The 16,088-nt window shown below is 39.7% G+C and overlaps 4 protein-coding genes across 6 annotated transcripts; 1 reads left to right on the top strand and 3 right to left on the bottom strand.

Moving 5' to 3' along the window:
- The first annotated feature begins 451 nt into the window (after window positions 1–451).
- On the top strand, window positions 452–4,338 carry si:dkey-182i3.11 (leucine-rich repeat-containing protein 15). Its single transcript, XM_043258303.1, has 2 exons — window positions 452–1,348; window positions 1,573–4,338. Exon 2 carries the CDS (start codon window positions 1,581–1,583, stop codon window positions 3,636–3,638), a length of 2,058 nt encoding a protein of 685 aa, XP_043114238.1. The 5' UTR covers window positions 452–1,348; window positions 1,573–1,580; the 3' UTR covers window positions 3,639–4,338.
- A 1,243-nt stretch (window positions 4,339–5,581) lies between these two features.
- Window positions 5,582–8,866, bottom strand: si:dkey-182i3.10 (zinc finger protein 883). Its single transcript, XM_043258165.1, has 4 exons — window positions 8,613–8,866; window positions 8,030–8,219; window positions 7,870–7,943; window positions 5,582–7,306 (listed from the first exon to the last, which is right to left on the bottom strand). Exons 1-4 carry the CDS (start codon window positions 8,757–8,759, stop codon window positions 5,924–5,926), a joined length of 1,794 nt encoding a protein of 597 aa, XP_043114100.1. The 5' UTR covers window positions 8,760–8,866; the 3' UTR covers window positions 5,582–5,923.
- A 713-nt stretch (window positions 8,867–9,579) lies between these two features.
- LOC122359520 (zinc finger protein 345-like) lies at window positions 9,580–16,051 on the bottom strand. Of its 3 annotated transcripts, none has more exons than XM_043259853.1 (7): window positions 15,545–16,051; window positions 15,227–15,319; window positions 12,560–14,934; window positions 12,221–12,410; window positions 12,058–12,134; window positions 11,869–11,953; window positions 9,580–11,207 (listed from the first exon to the last, which is right to left on the bottom strand). In XM_043259853.1, the coding sequence occupies exons 3-7, from the start codon at window positions 12,707–12,709 to the stop codon at window positions 9,766–9,768; spliced, it is 1,944 nt and encodes a 647-aa protein (XP_043115788.1). In that variant the 5' UTR covers window positions 12,710–14,934; window positions 15,227–15,319; window positions 15,545–16,051; the 3' UTR covers window positions 9,580–9,765. The 3 variants fall into 3 exon arrangements, with proteins under 3 accessions (XP_043115788.1, XP_043115786.1, XP_043115787.1); XM_043259851.1 differs by having other exon boundaries at window positions 15,227–15,311; XM_043259852.1 differs by lacking the exon at window positions 15,545–16,051 and adding an exon at window positions 15,447–15,500 and having other exon boundaries at window positions 15,227–15,311.
- Window positions 13,901–15,670, bottom strand: LOC122358638 (zinc finger protein 664-like). The gene is made up of 3 exons (XM_043258516.1): window positions 15,545–15,670; window positions 15,227–15,311; window positions 13,901–14,934 (listed from the first exon to the last, which is right to left on the bottom strand). Exons 1-3 carry the CDS (start codon window positions 15,668–15,670, stop codon window positions 13,901–13,903), a joined length of 1,245 nt encoding a protein of 414 aa, XP_043114451.1.
- Window positions 16,052–16,088: the final 37 nt, after the last annotated feature.

The raw sequence follows: 16,088 nt of genomic DNA, 5'->3' as shown, positions 1-16,088 counted from the left end.
TATTATTATTAACATATTAGAATGTTTTCTGAAGGATCATTTGACACTGAACACTGGAATAATGCCTGCTGAAAAAAAAACAACGTTGCCATTTTAGGGGACAAAAATAAATATATTAAAATATATAAAAAATATTTTATTTTTGGTATAATGTTTATAATAGTCATGTTTGGCTCTGTGGTCTTGTCTTTTTTGGGGGAAATGTATATCAAATCCTTAGTATAAAAAAAATGTTACATAAATATACAATTAGCTGAATTAGAATGACTTTAATATAAAATTTAAACATTAAAATTTTTGAGAAACACTAAACAAAATTTGACACTAAACAAAAAAATGAGGATGTGTTTGATAATGATGTGATAAAGAGAGAAACAGACAAAAAAGGGGAAAACAAAACAAATATAATGTGTCGTGATATCATTTAATAAAGTAAACTTTCCAAAAAAAAAAAAAAAAAAAAAACCTAAAACAAAAGCAATGTAGTTAATCACAGTCATATCTTTTGACTTATTGAACATCTGTGACTGGCCATTGTATAAGTTAGTCAGAATTCATTTCTAAACGCCATATTTAATTTTTTTAGACATGATGTAAATCAGAGCTTCATTGATTATGAAGGAACATTATGAGATAAAGTGAAGCGAGTGACAGCTTTTTAGTGATTATATGGAAGCATTTGCTCACATTAGGCTAAATAATCCATTCAGTATTTGCCTTAGAGGACCGATGGCCACATACCCCGTACATGCAGCACAGTTTCAGGAGAGCCATAGAGTCTATCCCCAACCAAGACTCCCACCAATCCCTCAACAGCACTGAATAACTGACACATGTCAAACAACTGCGTCACGGCTGACTTGTTGGACTATGCTGGACATTAGCAAAACCATCTCTCTATATCTGTCCAGTTATGGAAATTGCTGTAATTTGCTTTTGAATGTGCAAAGAAAAGCCATCTTACCTGCGCCATCTATTGGTTAACAAATGTCAGCGTATTCATTTTATTCCCTATTTTGTCAGACTGTGAATAAAGAGGTTGCACATAATTTAAGGTGAGTATAAAAACAGGGAAACTGACTAAAATAACTACATTTGCTTGTAAACAGGACTCCACCGCCCCTCAAATGCTTTATCCATTAAGGAAAAGTTTGTTGTTGTGCTGAGACTCTAGTGTTGTGGTTAAGATGATTTTTTTTTTCAAGAAAGCTTCGCATGTGACATCACAGATGGGGCCTTTTCAAGCTCAGTCATTCTGCTGACAGGTCTTTTTTGTGTTTTATTCTGTTGTGATACGGCACATTTGATGCTCACAAGCGCTCCATTCGTAGGCCGGATCTTTGTGCAGGTAAGTCTGTCCACACACTTTAAGAGCAAGCGATAGCCGATTAATAAATTGTGCGTATATAAACATATAGGCATATTGTTTGATTTTATATGCTACATCATTAATATCTTTGTTTGCATGTTTTCATTCTGTCTTGTAACTCACAGTCAGTTTAAATTGAAAGTGAGAACATCTGAACATATACATATGCCTGGTTTCACATTGTGTCACGATCTAACTTCTAGGTTTCTAGATGCCTGCGGATCACATCATTGAAATGTTGTGGCTTTCGTCAGTAGTTTTGGCTCTCATCGCAGTGGTTGACGCCTGTCCGACGCCCTGCAAATGTGAAGATCATGAAATCATAATTTGTTCGGACCAGAGACTTCTGGAGCTCCCTCATCTGCCTCAGAGCACCAAGCAATTATATGCGACACATAATATGATTCAAGCTCTCCCCGATGAAGGTTTGGAAGGATTGTCGATTCTGGATCTAACCAAGAACAGATTGTCACTCAATACCAACTGGCAGAACATGAGCAATCTCACAAAGCTATTTCTGAGTGGAAATAGTTTGAGCACATTAACACCGAGACAGTTTCAAGGGCTTTTGACACTCAGAATGTTAGATCTCAGTGACAACGACATTAAAACGCTTCCGCGAAAGTTCCTCTATGGTTTGGCTAAGCTTCAGATCCTTAATCTGAATATGAACAAGATATTACATTTATCCTACGGGGTCCTGGATGGAGCTTCTGCCCTTAAGGACCTCCAACTGAGAAATAACTTGATCGAGACTGTCGAGGTAGGTGTGTTTGAGAACTGCACACATCTAGGTCAAATTTATCTGTCAATGAACAACCTAAAAAGTGTAGGTAATGGGAGTTTTAAGGGTGCCACAGGCCTAAATCACCTCGATCTCAGTCGAAATGGACTAGTTGCAGTACCTACTGGTGTCCTTCAGGACACTCTGAACCTCACTAGCTTCTATCTGCAAAGAAATAACATAACTTCAATCCCTGACGACATTTTCTCTGCAATTCCCTCACTGAAGCATTTAGATATGAGTCACAATGCACTGGTTTCCCTGTCCGACGGTTCGCTCAGAGGTCTTTCACAGCTGGGCACATTGGATCTGAGTTTCAATCAGTTGCGGTTGCTGACGTCACATGTGTTTGAGGATTTGGGAAATCTTGAGAGCCTTAATTTGTATAACAATGGTCTGATGTTGCTTCCGAACGTCTTGTTCAATAACTTAAGCAGGGTAACAGACCTTCAGCTGGACAACAATAATATTTTTGTCATTCCACCGGATCTCTTTCACCCACTTTCAGCTTTGCAAGATCTACAACTGGACAACAATCATATTGAAGTGCTCCACTCGCACACATTTATGAAGCTGAGGAAGCTTAATCATCTCGATCTTTGCAACAATGAGCTCGTGAAGATTCCCGCGCTCCTCTTCAAAAGGACGCGTCATCTGAGGGATCTTAACCTGGAAAACAATCATATCCGCAACATTCAAAAATCGTCCTTTAAACACTTAGTCAAGCTACAGACTCTGAAACTCAACAACAACCACCTGTCAAGACCCTCTGCAGATCTACTGACTAGTCTTAGTAATTTACGGGAGCTATGGCTGAGTGAGAACCAGATAGAAACCATCCCTATTGGATTTTTCGCAGGTCTTACTAAACTGAGGTTTCTGGATTTGTCCAACAATAAATTGCATTCCATCTCTTCTGAAGCCTTCAAAGATCTGTCCGCACTGAAAGAGCTGGATCTGAGATTCAATGCTCTCAATAAACTTCCAGCTGACATCTTCACATCTTTGATAAAACTCAAAAGGCTCCACCTGGAGAACAACCAGCTCACATACTTGCCTAGCAAAGTGTTTTCAGCTCTAACCAGTTTGGAAGAGCTCTATTTGGACAGAAACCAGATCCAGCACATACATCCAACACAGTTTGAAGGCTTAGTGGTGTTACGTGAACTTGATATCAGATTTAATCAACTGAGCTATATGGACAAAGGGACTCTGATGCCTTTAGAAAATCTAACGCTTATTCATCTTAATGGGAATCCATGGAATTGCTCTTGCGTGTTCATTCTCTACTTAAGTCAGTGGTTTAACAATAATACTCATTTGGTAAAAAATACACCCATGTGCTCTTCTGGTCAAAATCTTTCCTATCCAGCTCATTTTCCATATTCATTGTCACATCATTGTGCAAGTTCTGCCTGTATCTCTTTCATCACAGAGAAATTAATGGTTCTCTTTGTTTTAACTCTGGGTTTTCTTTTCTTTTGAGATCTAGCTATCTGTGCTGCGCTAAACTCTGTCTGGATCTTTGTTGAGACGTGAAACCACAACTTCTTCACACAGAAAAAAGATTTATCTGAGATTGAATGTTTTTCACAAAAACTAAACTGCTACGTGAAATACTTACATCCTCTTTACTTCTCTGAGAGCGTGACAGGAATCTGCAATCAGGCTAAATGCTGACATTGCTGGAGGGAATTTCCACTTACTCATTTCAGACCCAAGAGAAGATTTACTTGCATTCACTTATCTAAATTTTTCTAAGAATTTTATATAGGTCTCTAAACAAGCAGGTACGACCGGATGCAAAGTGTGGTTAATTTTCTGCAAAACCAGGCCTGATCATGTTTTCTATGCGCTTCTTTATTATATTGGCCTAGCTTGTCATTAATGACTAGAAAAGATTTCTGAAAGAATTCTTTTAAAAGTATGCTACTTATGTAGAGGCTGGCTTTACTGGAAGATGAATTAGAAAGAGTGGAAGAGAAATGTAAATTTAAAGCAAATGGGGTGAAATCAACACAATATTATATGTATACATATATAATATCGTAAATGCTAGATTGCAGTTGTTGCTGTTAAGGGTGGCCAACCAGTTATTAGGTTTAGGGGGCAAGCGCTTTTTCACACAGAGCCCATGTGGGTTTAAATTTTGTTTTCCCTTCATAATAAAAACCATCATTTAAAACTGCAAGTTGTGTTTACTTGTGTTATCTTTTATTCATATTTACATTTGTAGTTTTATCTGAAATATTAAAGTGTGACAAAAAAAATTTAAATCAGGAAGGGTGACAACACTTTCACTCCACTGTGTGTGTGTGTGTGTGTGTGTGTGTGTGTGTGTGACCCTGGATCACAAAACTAGTCTTAAGTCGCTCTGTATTTTTGTAGCAACAGCTAAAAGCACACTGTATGGATCAATAAGAACAGAAAAGTGTCCAAACTGTTGCTATAAAATTACAGTTCCCTAAAATATAATTATATGCTTAAACATTAAGATTTGTACTCATGGGTATTACTAAAGTAGTTAAACCTGTTCACTGGAAAGGGGTGACCGAATAGTTTGGTTATCGATTTTTAATATTTAATCGTGTTAATCACTATTTTAAATTGCAGGGTTTACCTGTAGATGTGTTGAAATAAAGGAATGCATGGCAAACTTTAAGGAAGCAGAACTGTTCACATCTCCGTCAGGTACGAGACATAATCCTTATTGTTTTTATTTACCATTCTTCTTCTGTTTTTATTCAGCTATTATCAGCCTTTATACTGGCAATAAAACATTTATCAAGCCACATGGCTTCAATCCCAGTAAACATTTACTATTATCAAAAGTATTTCTAAATAAATACAACAAAACATTTTATTGCGACATTATGTAAAGTATTATTACAAAATAGATTATGAAGAATTGCACCTGTAGCCGCATTAGGGCTAACATTAGCATCATGCTACATGACAATTAAGAGATTAATAGTAGACTTTTACTCAAAACTCACTTTAAACCATCGACTGTGGAATTTGGCTGTACAAAATAGCATTGTAGCATTTCAGATGTTACACATTTATTATTATGAAAATGTTCAAATTTCAAGAAAATCACACACAAACCATATCCTACCGTAATCGTATTTTTACTGTAATCGATACTTGTTATGTTAATTTCTGCTGTGAAAAGCCTTAACAAGTACGCTCTGGGTGAAACGCTGTTTGTGATGTTACAGCCTCTCCATGTTTTTATATTAGGTAAGCTATCCCTTTAAGATTGTGCTCAGTCTTAAAGTAATAGCTTGTGAACTGAAAAAAAAAATAACTGAAACATTTTGTTGAAAACGTAATGTTCTGGTTTGACCGAAACATAATCCACAATCTTATTACACTTCATTCATATTTTGCTTTTTGTGTGCAGTAAAAAACCCCAAAAAACTCCCTATTTATTTATTTATTTTTTACAAAACTGTATTTACAGATAATTTAACAATTTTACAGGTCAACTGTACACTAAACAGATTTTCTAAAGGATCTTTTACACTGAAATATCTAACTGAAGAAATAAGCACATGGAAATTAAAACCCTGCCTGATCTGTTCGGGAAAATATGCACCCAAAAAAGTCAATCCTGCCATCATTTACTCACATTTTGTTGGAACACAGAAAAGAAGGTATTTTTAATAAATTTATTTTTTGCAAATACAACAGAAGTCAGTAGACTTCAATGGTATTTACATCACCACGGCAGAATTTTCTTTTTCAGGCGAATGATCCCTTTAAATTCACACACATTTATGGCACCTCAGATTTCGTAGGTAAGCGAAACTCTTCCCACACTTGTCACACACATATTGCTTCTCTCCCGTATGAGTATGCATGTGAGCTTTGAGCGAATTCGACTGGTTAAATTCCCGCCCGCATACGACGCATTTAAACGGCTTTTCTCCGGTGTGTATGCGCTGATGTCGACGGAGATTTCCCAAAGTGGAAAAACCTTTCTCACACGTGCCACACCTAAAAGGTCTTTCACCGCTGTGTGAGGACTGGTGAGCCTTGAGGCAGTTCTGCTGCCGAAACGTCTTCCCGCACACCGAGCAAACAAAGGGCTTCTCTCCCGTATGGACCCTTTCGTGCGTTTTCACACCGGCCACGCTCTGAAAGGTCTTTCCGCACAAACAGCAGCTGTGTTTGTTGGTCACAGAGTGCTTGTGCTGGTGAGATTTCAAGGTGTTGATGGAGCCGAGGGTCTCGCCGCACACCGCGCAACTGACGGGCAGCTGTCCCTCGTGATCCGGCAGGTGCATTTTCAGCGCATTTAAGCAACTCACGACTATCCCGCATACGCAACAGTGGTGCCCGTTTTGTCCCGTGTACTTTCCCTCATGCAGCCGAAGCAGAAACTTCTGGATGAAGCCCTGATTGCACAATTTGCACTTGTGCGGTTTCTCGCCGGTGTGAGTCAGGCGGTGCGCCTTCAGAGAATCCAGCTGGTTGAAGCTCCGGCCGCACGTCTGGCAGGTGAACGGCTTCTCGCCCGTGTGGATCCTCTTGTGGCGGAGTAGGTTGTTGCGGAAGTTGAAGGTCTTCTCACATACGTCGCATTTATGCAGCTTCTCTCCCGAATGCACCACCAGATGCTTCCTGAGGCAGTAGGCTTGATGAAAAGACTTCCCACAGACTTGACACGTGAAGGTCTTGTCTTCGTTATGAATCCTCTGGTGAGCCTTCAGCTGTTTGTGTTCGGTGAAGGCCTTGCCGCATTCATTGCAAACATAAGGGCTCTTGTCAGTGTGAAGCTGGTAGTGTACATCTAAACTGCCTTTGCTTCCGAAACGCCGACCACACTGCGAGCAGCTAAAGGGTTTGTGTGCCGCCACATGAACCACCTGATGAGCTCTCAAAAGAACAACAGAGTCAAATTTCCTTCTACACTGTTTGCAGCTGAGGGTTTTTCCTTTCTTCTGGCGGCTCACCCGCGCACCTCTGCTTTTCGACACACTCAAACTTCTAGATGCTTTTGTGCCATTCTGAGTCACAGAGGATTTTTTTGTGCCTTGCAGTCCTGAGCAGCTGATGTCTGCTACATCATTGTTCTGCAACACCACATACTGAGAATGGTTGCTGTTTTCTGAACAATCTGGTGCCGTCTTCTGTGTTTTAGTAGGCTTTTCAAAAACACAAAAAGAGAACAATTTAGGTCAACATATAAATACATACATATATATATATATATATACACACACATACAATATATACACACACACACATACATATATATATATATATATATATATATATTTATTTTTATTTTTTTTGCAGGAATCTTTTAAGACATTACAAATTTTACCGTCAAATTTAAACTTGGTATTACTATTATTGCTATATTGGTATCCTAATAAAACGGAAAATATGCATTTTACCAGACATGGCATTAAATCAGATTTTAACTCTAGAGTGGGAGAGTATAGAAAGAGTCGAGTGTCAGATGTATTTGGGAATAAACGGTGTTACAATATAAACCTACTGCCTCACAGTCCAATATTACACGCGTAAAACTATTTATTAGAACATAGTTGCCAAATATTCATATATTTATAAACAATACTTGAATAATTACACAGGTATTTGGATAGTTCTTTACTAAGAATGCATCAATTAGACATGCCAAAACAAAGATTTCTACCTTCAGAAGCAAACTGTAGCGTTCTGTTGTGTGTGAATGACTTACTGTTTTCACACGGCCCGTGTCTATGAGCTCCTCCGGTCCACAGTGCACAACGATGGCGATTTTCTCCGCAGAGACTGCAACGGCACAGCAGATCATGAATCTTCAAGACACGCTCTGAGAAGCGCAGTGATGTGGACGAAGCATGAGCACTGAATCTCACCTACAGTACGCTGGTCAGTGGACTGACGTCCTTGAGCACCGCTGTCAGCTCGATCAGTCTCCTGCTGTCTTGTTTTCAAGTCAACATGTGCGCTTGGAATCATTTCTTTGTGCAGAAGCGCAGAGAAGAGCTGGCGTATTTTCTTCACAGCTTCCTTTGCATTGCGTTCTAACACAGAGTTCAGCTGTGTCTAAAAGTACAGGAACAAATCAATTATAAATTAGCCTACATTCAGTAAGGGTTATCTACAGGACCTCACAGAATCATTTGTTCTTCAAATAACAAGACCGTTACCCAATGTCTACACTGATGCAGTCAATCTGTAAACAATGAAATGAAATTATTTACTCAAAATGAAGTTATCTGGGCGCCACCGTTTAAAGTAAAGCTAAAAGTTTAAACAAGGTTACCAAATGCTAAATATTACGCTTAAATTAGCACTTTATCTGTCCCTCTGAGCCCCAGAGATGATTGTATTGTTTTTTTTTCTAATCATATTTTAATTAAATCACGCCGGTTATGAAGTATAGCTTAAAAACAAACGCAGCACGCAGGAAAGCCGGTGCACTTTCAACACACTTACTGTGAAGTCCAGGGTGACAGACTTGTCAGCTGTACGGTTAGTTTGTGGAGGACCCCCTGGTGAGCCCAGGACTTTCGCCAGCTCATTTACCGTTGTCTTCACGAGTGTCTCCAGAACAGAGACAACCTCAGACTCCAGCAACGACATTATTTCGCCGTTTCTGGTGACCGCAAACGTAACATTTTCAACAGCACTATTCCAGCGACCGTTCTCTCGCGTCGAGCAGTGAAGCTGCTGGCGCTCAGTGCTGCCCCTCAGCGGACTGGAGCTTATTTAGCGCAGCGCATTATTACATCTGACAAAACCCATTGTACGGTTAGATTCAAATTAATGTAAGTGGTATATTCAGTATGAGCAATTCTTTATTATCCTTTTTTGATTGCTAACCTTCATTATATTCATAATACATGCCTACTCTTTTTATTCATTTTCTGTATCATTTCCATTTAGTATGATCCAATTAGATCTTATTGCGCTGACATAATGTTTCCTATATTTGACATATACATTAAGTGATGCTTCCGTTCAATATTTTAATATTACTAAGATTTCCTGTTTCTGCTTTGAGGATATAAAACCATGTTTTTTGTCTATTGACATCTGAAGACTTAGATTAGAATAGATTACTCTCTTAGAAATATATACAAATTTTTGGTTCTTTCTTAATATTTTTCTTATAAATATTAACTTTTCCCATTATGATTATCATCTGTAAACTTTCAGTGCATTGTAAGTATATATATATATATATATATATATATATATATATATATATATATATATATATATATATTGCATACTTATAACGATAATGTACACAGTAATTTATTATATACAAAGTGCTATATATATATAGCTCTCTCTCTCTCTCTCTCTATATATATATATATATCACCCCTTTCTAATGGACAGGTTTAACTACTAATATCCAAATAATACACAAGCATGTGTGACTGGGGGATGTCATTATATAGATGTGACGTATTTTATACAATGGCTTTTAGTTTGCAAAAATACAAGGAAACATTTTTTTTTTTTTTTAATAAATAAATTAATTCAGTCTAACTTTCAAAATGATTTACAAGCTTTACAACGAAATCCAAGGGCCTGTAGGCAGACCCCAATTCAGCAGTCCGACACATCTCAAAGCATCTCAAAGCGGAGCGCATTTGTGATCTTTGTAGTTTCTCTGATAGGCAAAACTTTTCCAGCACTTGGTGCACGTGTACGGTTTTTTCCCCGTGTGAACGTGCATGTGCGCCTTCAAGTTGTTGGGCTGCGTGAAACTCTTCAAACAAATGTCACAGGTAAACGGCTTCTCCCCGGTGTGCACGAGCCGGTGCCTTTTCAGGTTGGCCGACAAATGAAACGCCTTCCCACACGTTTCGCACTTGTGCGGTTTTTCGCCGGTGTGGGTGCGCGCGTGCATCTTCAAAGAGCTCGACAGCTTGAACAGCTTCCCGCACGACGCGCACTCGTGAGGTCTTTCTCCCGAATGCAGAAACACGTGGGTTTTATACGAAGCCCTCAGAGAGAAGTCTTTGCCGCAGACGTCGCACCTGAAGGGTTTCTCTCCCGTGTGGAGCTGCGCGTGCATCCGAAGGGAGTGCGCGCTGCTGTACCTTCTGTCGCACAGCGCGCACGCGTGAGGCTTGCCGTCGCCCGAGTGCAGCTGCGAGTGCGCTTTTAACGCGTAGGCGGAGCTCAGCAGCTTCCCGCACACGTCGCAGCGCCGAGCGTTGCTCTTATCGCCCGCGTGTCCGCCCTGGCCGTGCGTGAGGATGTGGTTCCTCAGGACGTAATTATACTGGAACGTTTTCCCGCACATTTCGCACATGAACCGCTTTTCCCCGTGCACTCGCATGTGGCCTTTCAGGGTGCTCCTCTGGTTGAATCGCCTGCCGCACACCTCGCACACGTACGGCTTGTCGCCGGTGTGAATGAGGACGTGTCGTTTTAGAGTCCCGGAGAGCGCGAAGCTCTTCCCGCAGACGTCGCACGTGTGCGGCCTCTCGCCCGTGTGCACGCGCAGGTGGTGTTTCAGAAGCTTGTGATATTTGAAGCTCTTATTGCAGTGGCTGCATTTTATCGGCCTGTCGTTTGAATGGATCCTTTTGTGGTAGTTCAACGTGCCGATGAGGGAGAAGCACTTGCCACAGGTGTCGCATCTGTAGGGTTTCTCGCCCGTGTGCACCCTCTGGTGCATGTATAAACTCCTTTTGATCGTGAACCCCTGTCCGCAGGTTTCGCAGGCGAACGGTTTGACCTCGGCGTGGACGAGCTCGTGCGCCGCGAGGTCCCTGAAGCTCTTCCCGCAGGTAGCGCAGGGAAACTTCTGCTTCTCGGGCTTCTGCGAGTGCTTGCGAAGGTGGGTCTCCAGCGCTCTCTGCAGCGTGAATTTCTTTCCGCACTTTTCACAAGCGTGAGGCCTGGCGATTGAATGCACGCGTTTGTGCTGCACGAGAGAAAACATCTTCGGAAAGGCTTTCCCGCACTGATCGCATTCAAAAGACTGCTTTGATCGCGGGACTTCAGTTTGATTGCTTGACGTCTGTGAGGCTCCTTCCTGATCTCCAGACCAGCTCCTGTCATCAGCTACGGGTGAAATAAAATAACTATAATCGCAGTTTTATATATATATATATATATATATATATATATATATATATATATATATATATATATATATATATATATATATATATACAGTTTAGCAAAACTCATGCTGCTAAATGAGAGTAAACAATTAACCTAAAATGGTTTATTTTTCAATAACTTACACTGATAAAACGGTACACAATTTAAGAAAAATCGTGCATTAAGTCAATCAATGACTTTAAAATAAACTTTTGATGTCAGTTTGGTATTCGGGAATTAATTCGGCTCTTTCTCGTGCATACAAGTTGTGCGATGCATTTTTATCATTTTTAACAAAATTTGAATTATTTTTAAAGGAGCTTTTGACATTTTTAAAAAGCTGTATTTTAAAATGTAGCGTCAGCAATTATTTATATGCATCAATTCATACACATTTATAATTGTATTATGTGCTGCTGATATTAATCAAATTATGTAATATTTACAGTTGGTGCAAATAGCCTTTGCCCAACTATTTTTATTTCTATGATTTATCTTTTTTTGTTAGACGTAATTGATGTCTTTTATAATATATAACAAACCCCAATCAATGATTTAGATGTTCTGCATTTTGAGATAGTGATTGTAAAAAGCTTTCTAAAGGGATTCATATTTTTACCGTCACTGCTGAATATTTTCTGAATGGTTTCTTCTGTTCCTTCTTCCAGCGTAAGACATATGCTTGTATTACTTTTCTGTGCAGGCTATAACACAAACCACACGTAAAGGCTTTCGACCAACATTTATCACACTGCAAGTTATATCAGTGAATAAATTCCTCTTTAAACTGCATTGTAACATAACTCACTTCCGTGTTGAAGTGTTTCTTTTGAGACGTCGTTGCAGGATCCTTCAGGGGACTCACAGAGAGCCTTACAGCGTCTCCTGTGAGAAAAGCACAAAACAATAGTCAACAAATGCTACAATAAAGTCTTCGGACTTGTAGCTCGTGGAGAATTTACGTCAAGTACCCTGAAACTCTTGGATATGGATATGTGTTGCTCCACTGAGATCACGACCCATCTGAGATGAAGTCTTGAGGACATCCCCACCTTTCAAACATATTTGAGCTGGAACCGGTGCCACAGATGAACAATACCTGAAGAGACTGCAAATCTTCTGCACAACTTCTTTGGCAAACCTCTCCATTATGGAATTGAGCTGTATTGATAAAATAAGTGCTTTAATTAAAAACAAAAATTACGAAAATTACTATAACTTAATTTCCAGGCTGTAAACAAAAGGAAAGTTATTTCACTAATTCACCAACATATTACAAACACGTTACATTTCCTTAATAAAAGACTCACCGTCTGAATCTGTGCATCGTTTGGTTTGATGGAGAGACGGGGTTCACCGGAGCTGAATGTGAAAGCCTCTAGTATCTCGTGTTTAGCGGAGTCCGTCAGTAAAGACACGACCAGAGTGGCTTGACTCTGAAAAAGCTCAAACCGGGCCATAGTGACCAAAGGCGTGCAGCAAAATCAACTAAATATGTGTTTGACAGGCCGTACGAACAGAACGAGAAGGAAATAAACAAAAACTCCCAATAAAGTTGCACGCAACAGTAAGTACTTCCTCTTCGTTTTATTTCAAAATAAAAGTATCCGGTTGCTTATAATAAACAAACAAAACTTGAGGTACTTAAAATTCAGTGCTAAATTGTTGCGGGCACTAGAGTGTTTTGGATCAATTTGATCTTAAAACGGTTTCGCTAAGACACAGACCTCAGCAACTGGAACAAATATACTTTCGATACAGATTTTCAAAATAAAAGTCATTGAACGCTCTAAAGGAAGCATATTCCAGTCCAATTAGTCAGGAAACGAATAACGGTTTAACAACGAGTTTACCAAAGAGAATCCAGCTGACGTCGTCATATTTAATTATAGAGTCGTGAATACTTATAATTATACGTTTCTCTGTCATTTCTGATGACTGGATAGGGATTTTTTTAAACACTTTTAAAAATATATATTTTTCATATTTCACGTCAGATTTCACTACTGAAGGTTTGAATAATCAAGTTGAAAAATTGACTCATCAGCTCAACACAAGGACAGCACCTAGCTGATAAAATCATTTAAATCAGAGCACAACTAGGAACATTTAGACTTGCTAACTTTAAAGTTTCTGTATTGTACCGTTTTCAGTTACTTTCTCGGGTACAGAAAACACAATTAACGCATTATAAATACCCTCATATTTCCAGGTTTTCCAACCATGCCAACATGTTAATTTTTTACACATGATAGTGTTAAGGTTACAAATCACTACGACTGAATCGTTCTGATACAGGCTTGCATTTGTGACCGCTGTAATGTCTAAGATACACATAATTCTTCCCGCACTTCTGGCACATGTAGGGTTTGGATCCGGTATGGACTTGCATGTGTGTTTTGAGTCGCTCGACTTCCGTGAACCCTTCCTCACAGACCTTACAGCTGAACGGCTTCTCCCCAGCGTGGACGCGCTTGTGCCGCTTCAAATTTCCATACAAGCGAAACCTCTTTCCACACGTCTCGCATTTGTGAGTCTTTTCATCGGTATGAGTCTTCATATGCATCTTCAGTGAACCAGACCACTTGAACGCTTTCCCGCACGCTATGCATTTATAAGGTCTATCTCCCGAGTGGCACAGCAGGTGCGTTTTAAAGGACTTTCTGAGAGTTAAAGGCCTTACCGCAGGTTTCACACTTAAATGGGGTCTCGCCTGTGTGAAGCTTCTCGTGTATGCGAAGATTATATATGTTGCTGTAGCTCTTCTCGCATAATTTGCACGTGAAAGGTTTGCTGGTGTCTGAATGCAGCTGAGTTTTGGAGCTCCAAAATGGGTCTTGTTCTGAATCTCCAGTAAGACTGTGTGACGAAATGTGCTCCTGTAGCAAAAAACCATGCTGGAATGTTTTTCCACACATTTCGCACTTAAGTAGTGTCTCTTGGTGCACCCGCATATGGACTTTTAAATTGCTTCTCTGGCGAAATCTTTTACCGCACACTTCACAGATGTACGGCTTCTCGCCGGTGTGAATGAGGATGTGGCGTGTCATCGCTTCATGATGCGCAAATGCTTTACCACAGACTTTACACGTATATCGTCTCTCGCCGGTGTGCACTGGAAGGTGGCGTCTCAGATGACTCTTGCACTTGAAGCTCTTATTGCAGTGGCTGCATTTTATCGGCCTGTCATCCGAATGAAACTTCTTGTGGCAGTTTAGCGTGCCTATAAGAGAGAAACTTTTGCCACAGGTGTCACACGTGTAGGGTTTCTCGCCCGTGTGCACCCTCTGGTGCATGTACAAGCTGCCTTTGACCGTGAACCCTTGTCCGCAGGTTTCGCAGGTAAACGGCTTGACCTCGGCGTGGACCCGTTCGTGTGCGGCGAGATCTTTGAAGCTCTTCCCGCAGGTAGCGCAGGGAAGTTTCTTCTTCTCAAACTTCTGCGTATGTTTGCGGAGATGAGTCTCCAGAGCTCTTGCTTGCGAGAACGTCTTCCCGCATTTTTCGCAATTGTGCTGCTTCATGATCGAATGCACGCGTTTGTGACGAAAAAGTGAAAACCTCTTTGGAAAGGCCTTTCCGCACTGCTCACATTCAAAAGACCTGTCCTCTTGTGGCTTTTCAGGGCGCTTGGATGGCGTCTGCAACGCGCCTTCCTGGTCTTCGGAGTAACCTGTGTCATCAGCTGGTGAAAAAACAACACGATGATGAAAATCAGTGTAGAAAATGTAAGCTATTAAAGATCCTCATCCTCAGTGCTTCAAAGATCCCATTACATGCCTTATGTTACTGTATATATCCCATTCAAACTAATAATACAATTTTTTAAAAGTACTTTAATTCACACACACACACACACACACACATACATACACACACACATACATACATATATATATATATATATACATACATATACACACACACACATACATACATAAAAATTTATAACATACATTAAGACAATTGTCCCTTACCATCACCAATGACTACAGTCTGAATGTTGTCTTCTGCTCTGTCCTTCACTAAAGGACATCTGTCTGCATGACTCTCTTGTGAAGCCTGTAAGTCTCATCACATGGAAATGTTTTACATGGAGACTTAATAGTGTACGAAAAGCACTTCAAACTGTAGGACAAATTTGCTATCAAGGAATATAACATATTTTGTCATTAATAGAATTATCTATCTATCTACCTATCGTCGTCTTTTAAAAATAACCGAGAAGGCAGGACACAAGGCAGCCACCTGCAAACATTCAAGTGACAAACAAGTTTAATCAAACACACTCTTACCGGAGTCTGAATGTCGTTTTGTTTCATGTTGACAGGAGGCTCAGCAGAGCTGCATGTCTTTTGTGTGTCCGGCATTAATAAGATCATCAGAGCAGTTTGACTCTGTAAAAACTCATACCTGGACATAGTGACCACAGCTGTGCAAATATGAATATTATTTCATAATATTTCAGCGAGATTTAAAAAACGTTCTGCATTGGCAGTGCAGCGTCTAATATAAAAACAAAAGTTTGATTAGATACAATAAAATGATCTTAATAGTGCTAATAGACTGTGAATAACAAATCCTCGAAATGAAGCCAAGTAATTATATTGCAATTATACACCAGGTATGCAAACTCCATGGAAAAGTTGCAGTCTGCGCCAAACACTTCCTCTTTAGTTCACATCCATTTCAAAATAAAAGTATGCGAATATGCACCATTGACCATTAATAATGTTTAATTAAATACAAATTAAATTGTTCCCTTTAGACAGACAAACTAAATAAAACTTATTATAGATAATACTAGTTCGTTGTTTATGATAACCAGAGCCCTTTTGG

This window comes from Puntigrus tetrazona, chromosome 15 (assembly GCF_018831695.1).
Source record: "Puntigrus tetrazona isolate hp1 chromosome 15, ASM1883169v1, whole genome shotgun sequence".
Classification (NCBI taxonomy): Eukaryota; Metazoa; Chordata; class Actinopteri; order Cypriniformes; family Cyprinidae; genus Puntigrus; species Puntigrus tetrazona.
The sequence above is the reverse complement of the archived record's forward strand: the minus strand, read 5'-3'. Positions and strand labels throughout refer to the sequence as shown.

Coding starts and splice junctions, on each gene's coding strand:
- si:dkey-182i3.11 (XM_043258303.1), top strand. CDS start 1,581: ATGCCTGCGGATCACATCATTGAAATGTTGTGGCTTTCGTCAGTAGTT.
- si:dkey-182i3.10 (XM_043258165.1), bottom strand. CDS start 8,759: ATGTCGTTGCTGGAGTCTGAGGTTGTCTCTGTTCTGGAGACACTCGTG. Junction 8,220..8,612: donor CTGTCACCCTGGACTTCACA/GTAAGTGTGTTG, acceptor CTGTACTTTTAG/ACACAGCTGAACTCTGTGTT. Junction 7,307..7,869: donor ACACGGGCCGTGTGAAAACA/GTAAGTCATTCA, acceptor GTTTTTGAAAAG/CCTACTAAAACACAGAAGAC.
- LOC122358638 (XM_043258516.1), bottom strand. CDS start 15,670: ATGTCCAGGTATGAGTTTTTACAGAGTCAAACTGCTCTGATGATCTTA. Junction 15,312..15,544: donor AAAACGACATTCAGACTCCG/GTAAGAGTGTGT, acceptor TGAGACTTACAG/GCTTCACAAGAGAGTCATGC. Junction 14,935..15,226: donor GACTGTAGTCATTGGTGATG/GTAAGGGACAAT, acceptor TTTTTTCACCAG/CTGATGACACAGGTTACTCC.
- LOC122359520 (XM_043259853.1), bottom strand. CDS start 12,709: ATGGCCCGGTTTGAGCTTTTTCAGAGTCAAGCCACTCTGGTCGTGTCT. Junction 11,954..12,057: donor AGAAACACTTCAACACGGAA/GTGAGTTATGTT, acceptor TTTGTGTTATAG/CCTGCACAGAAAAGTAATAC. Junction 11,208..11,868: donor GAAAATATTCAGCAGTGACG/GTAAAAATATGA, acceptor TTTCACCCGTAG/CTGATGACAGGAGCTGGTCT.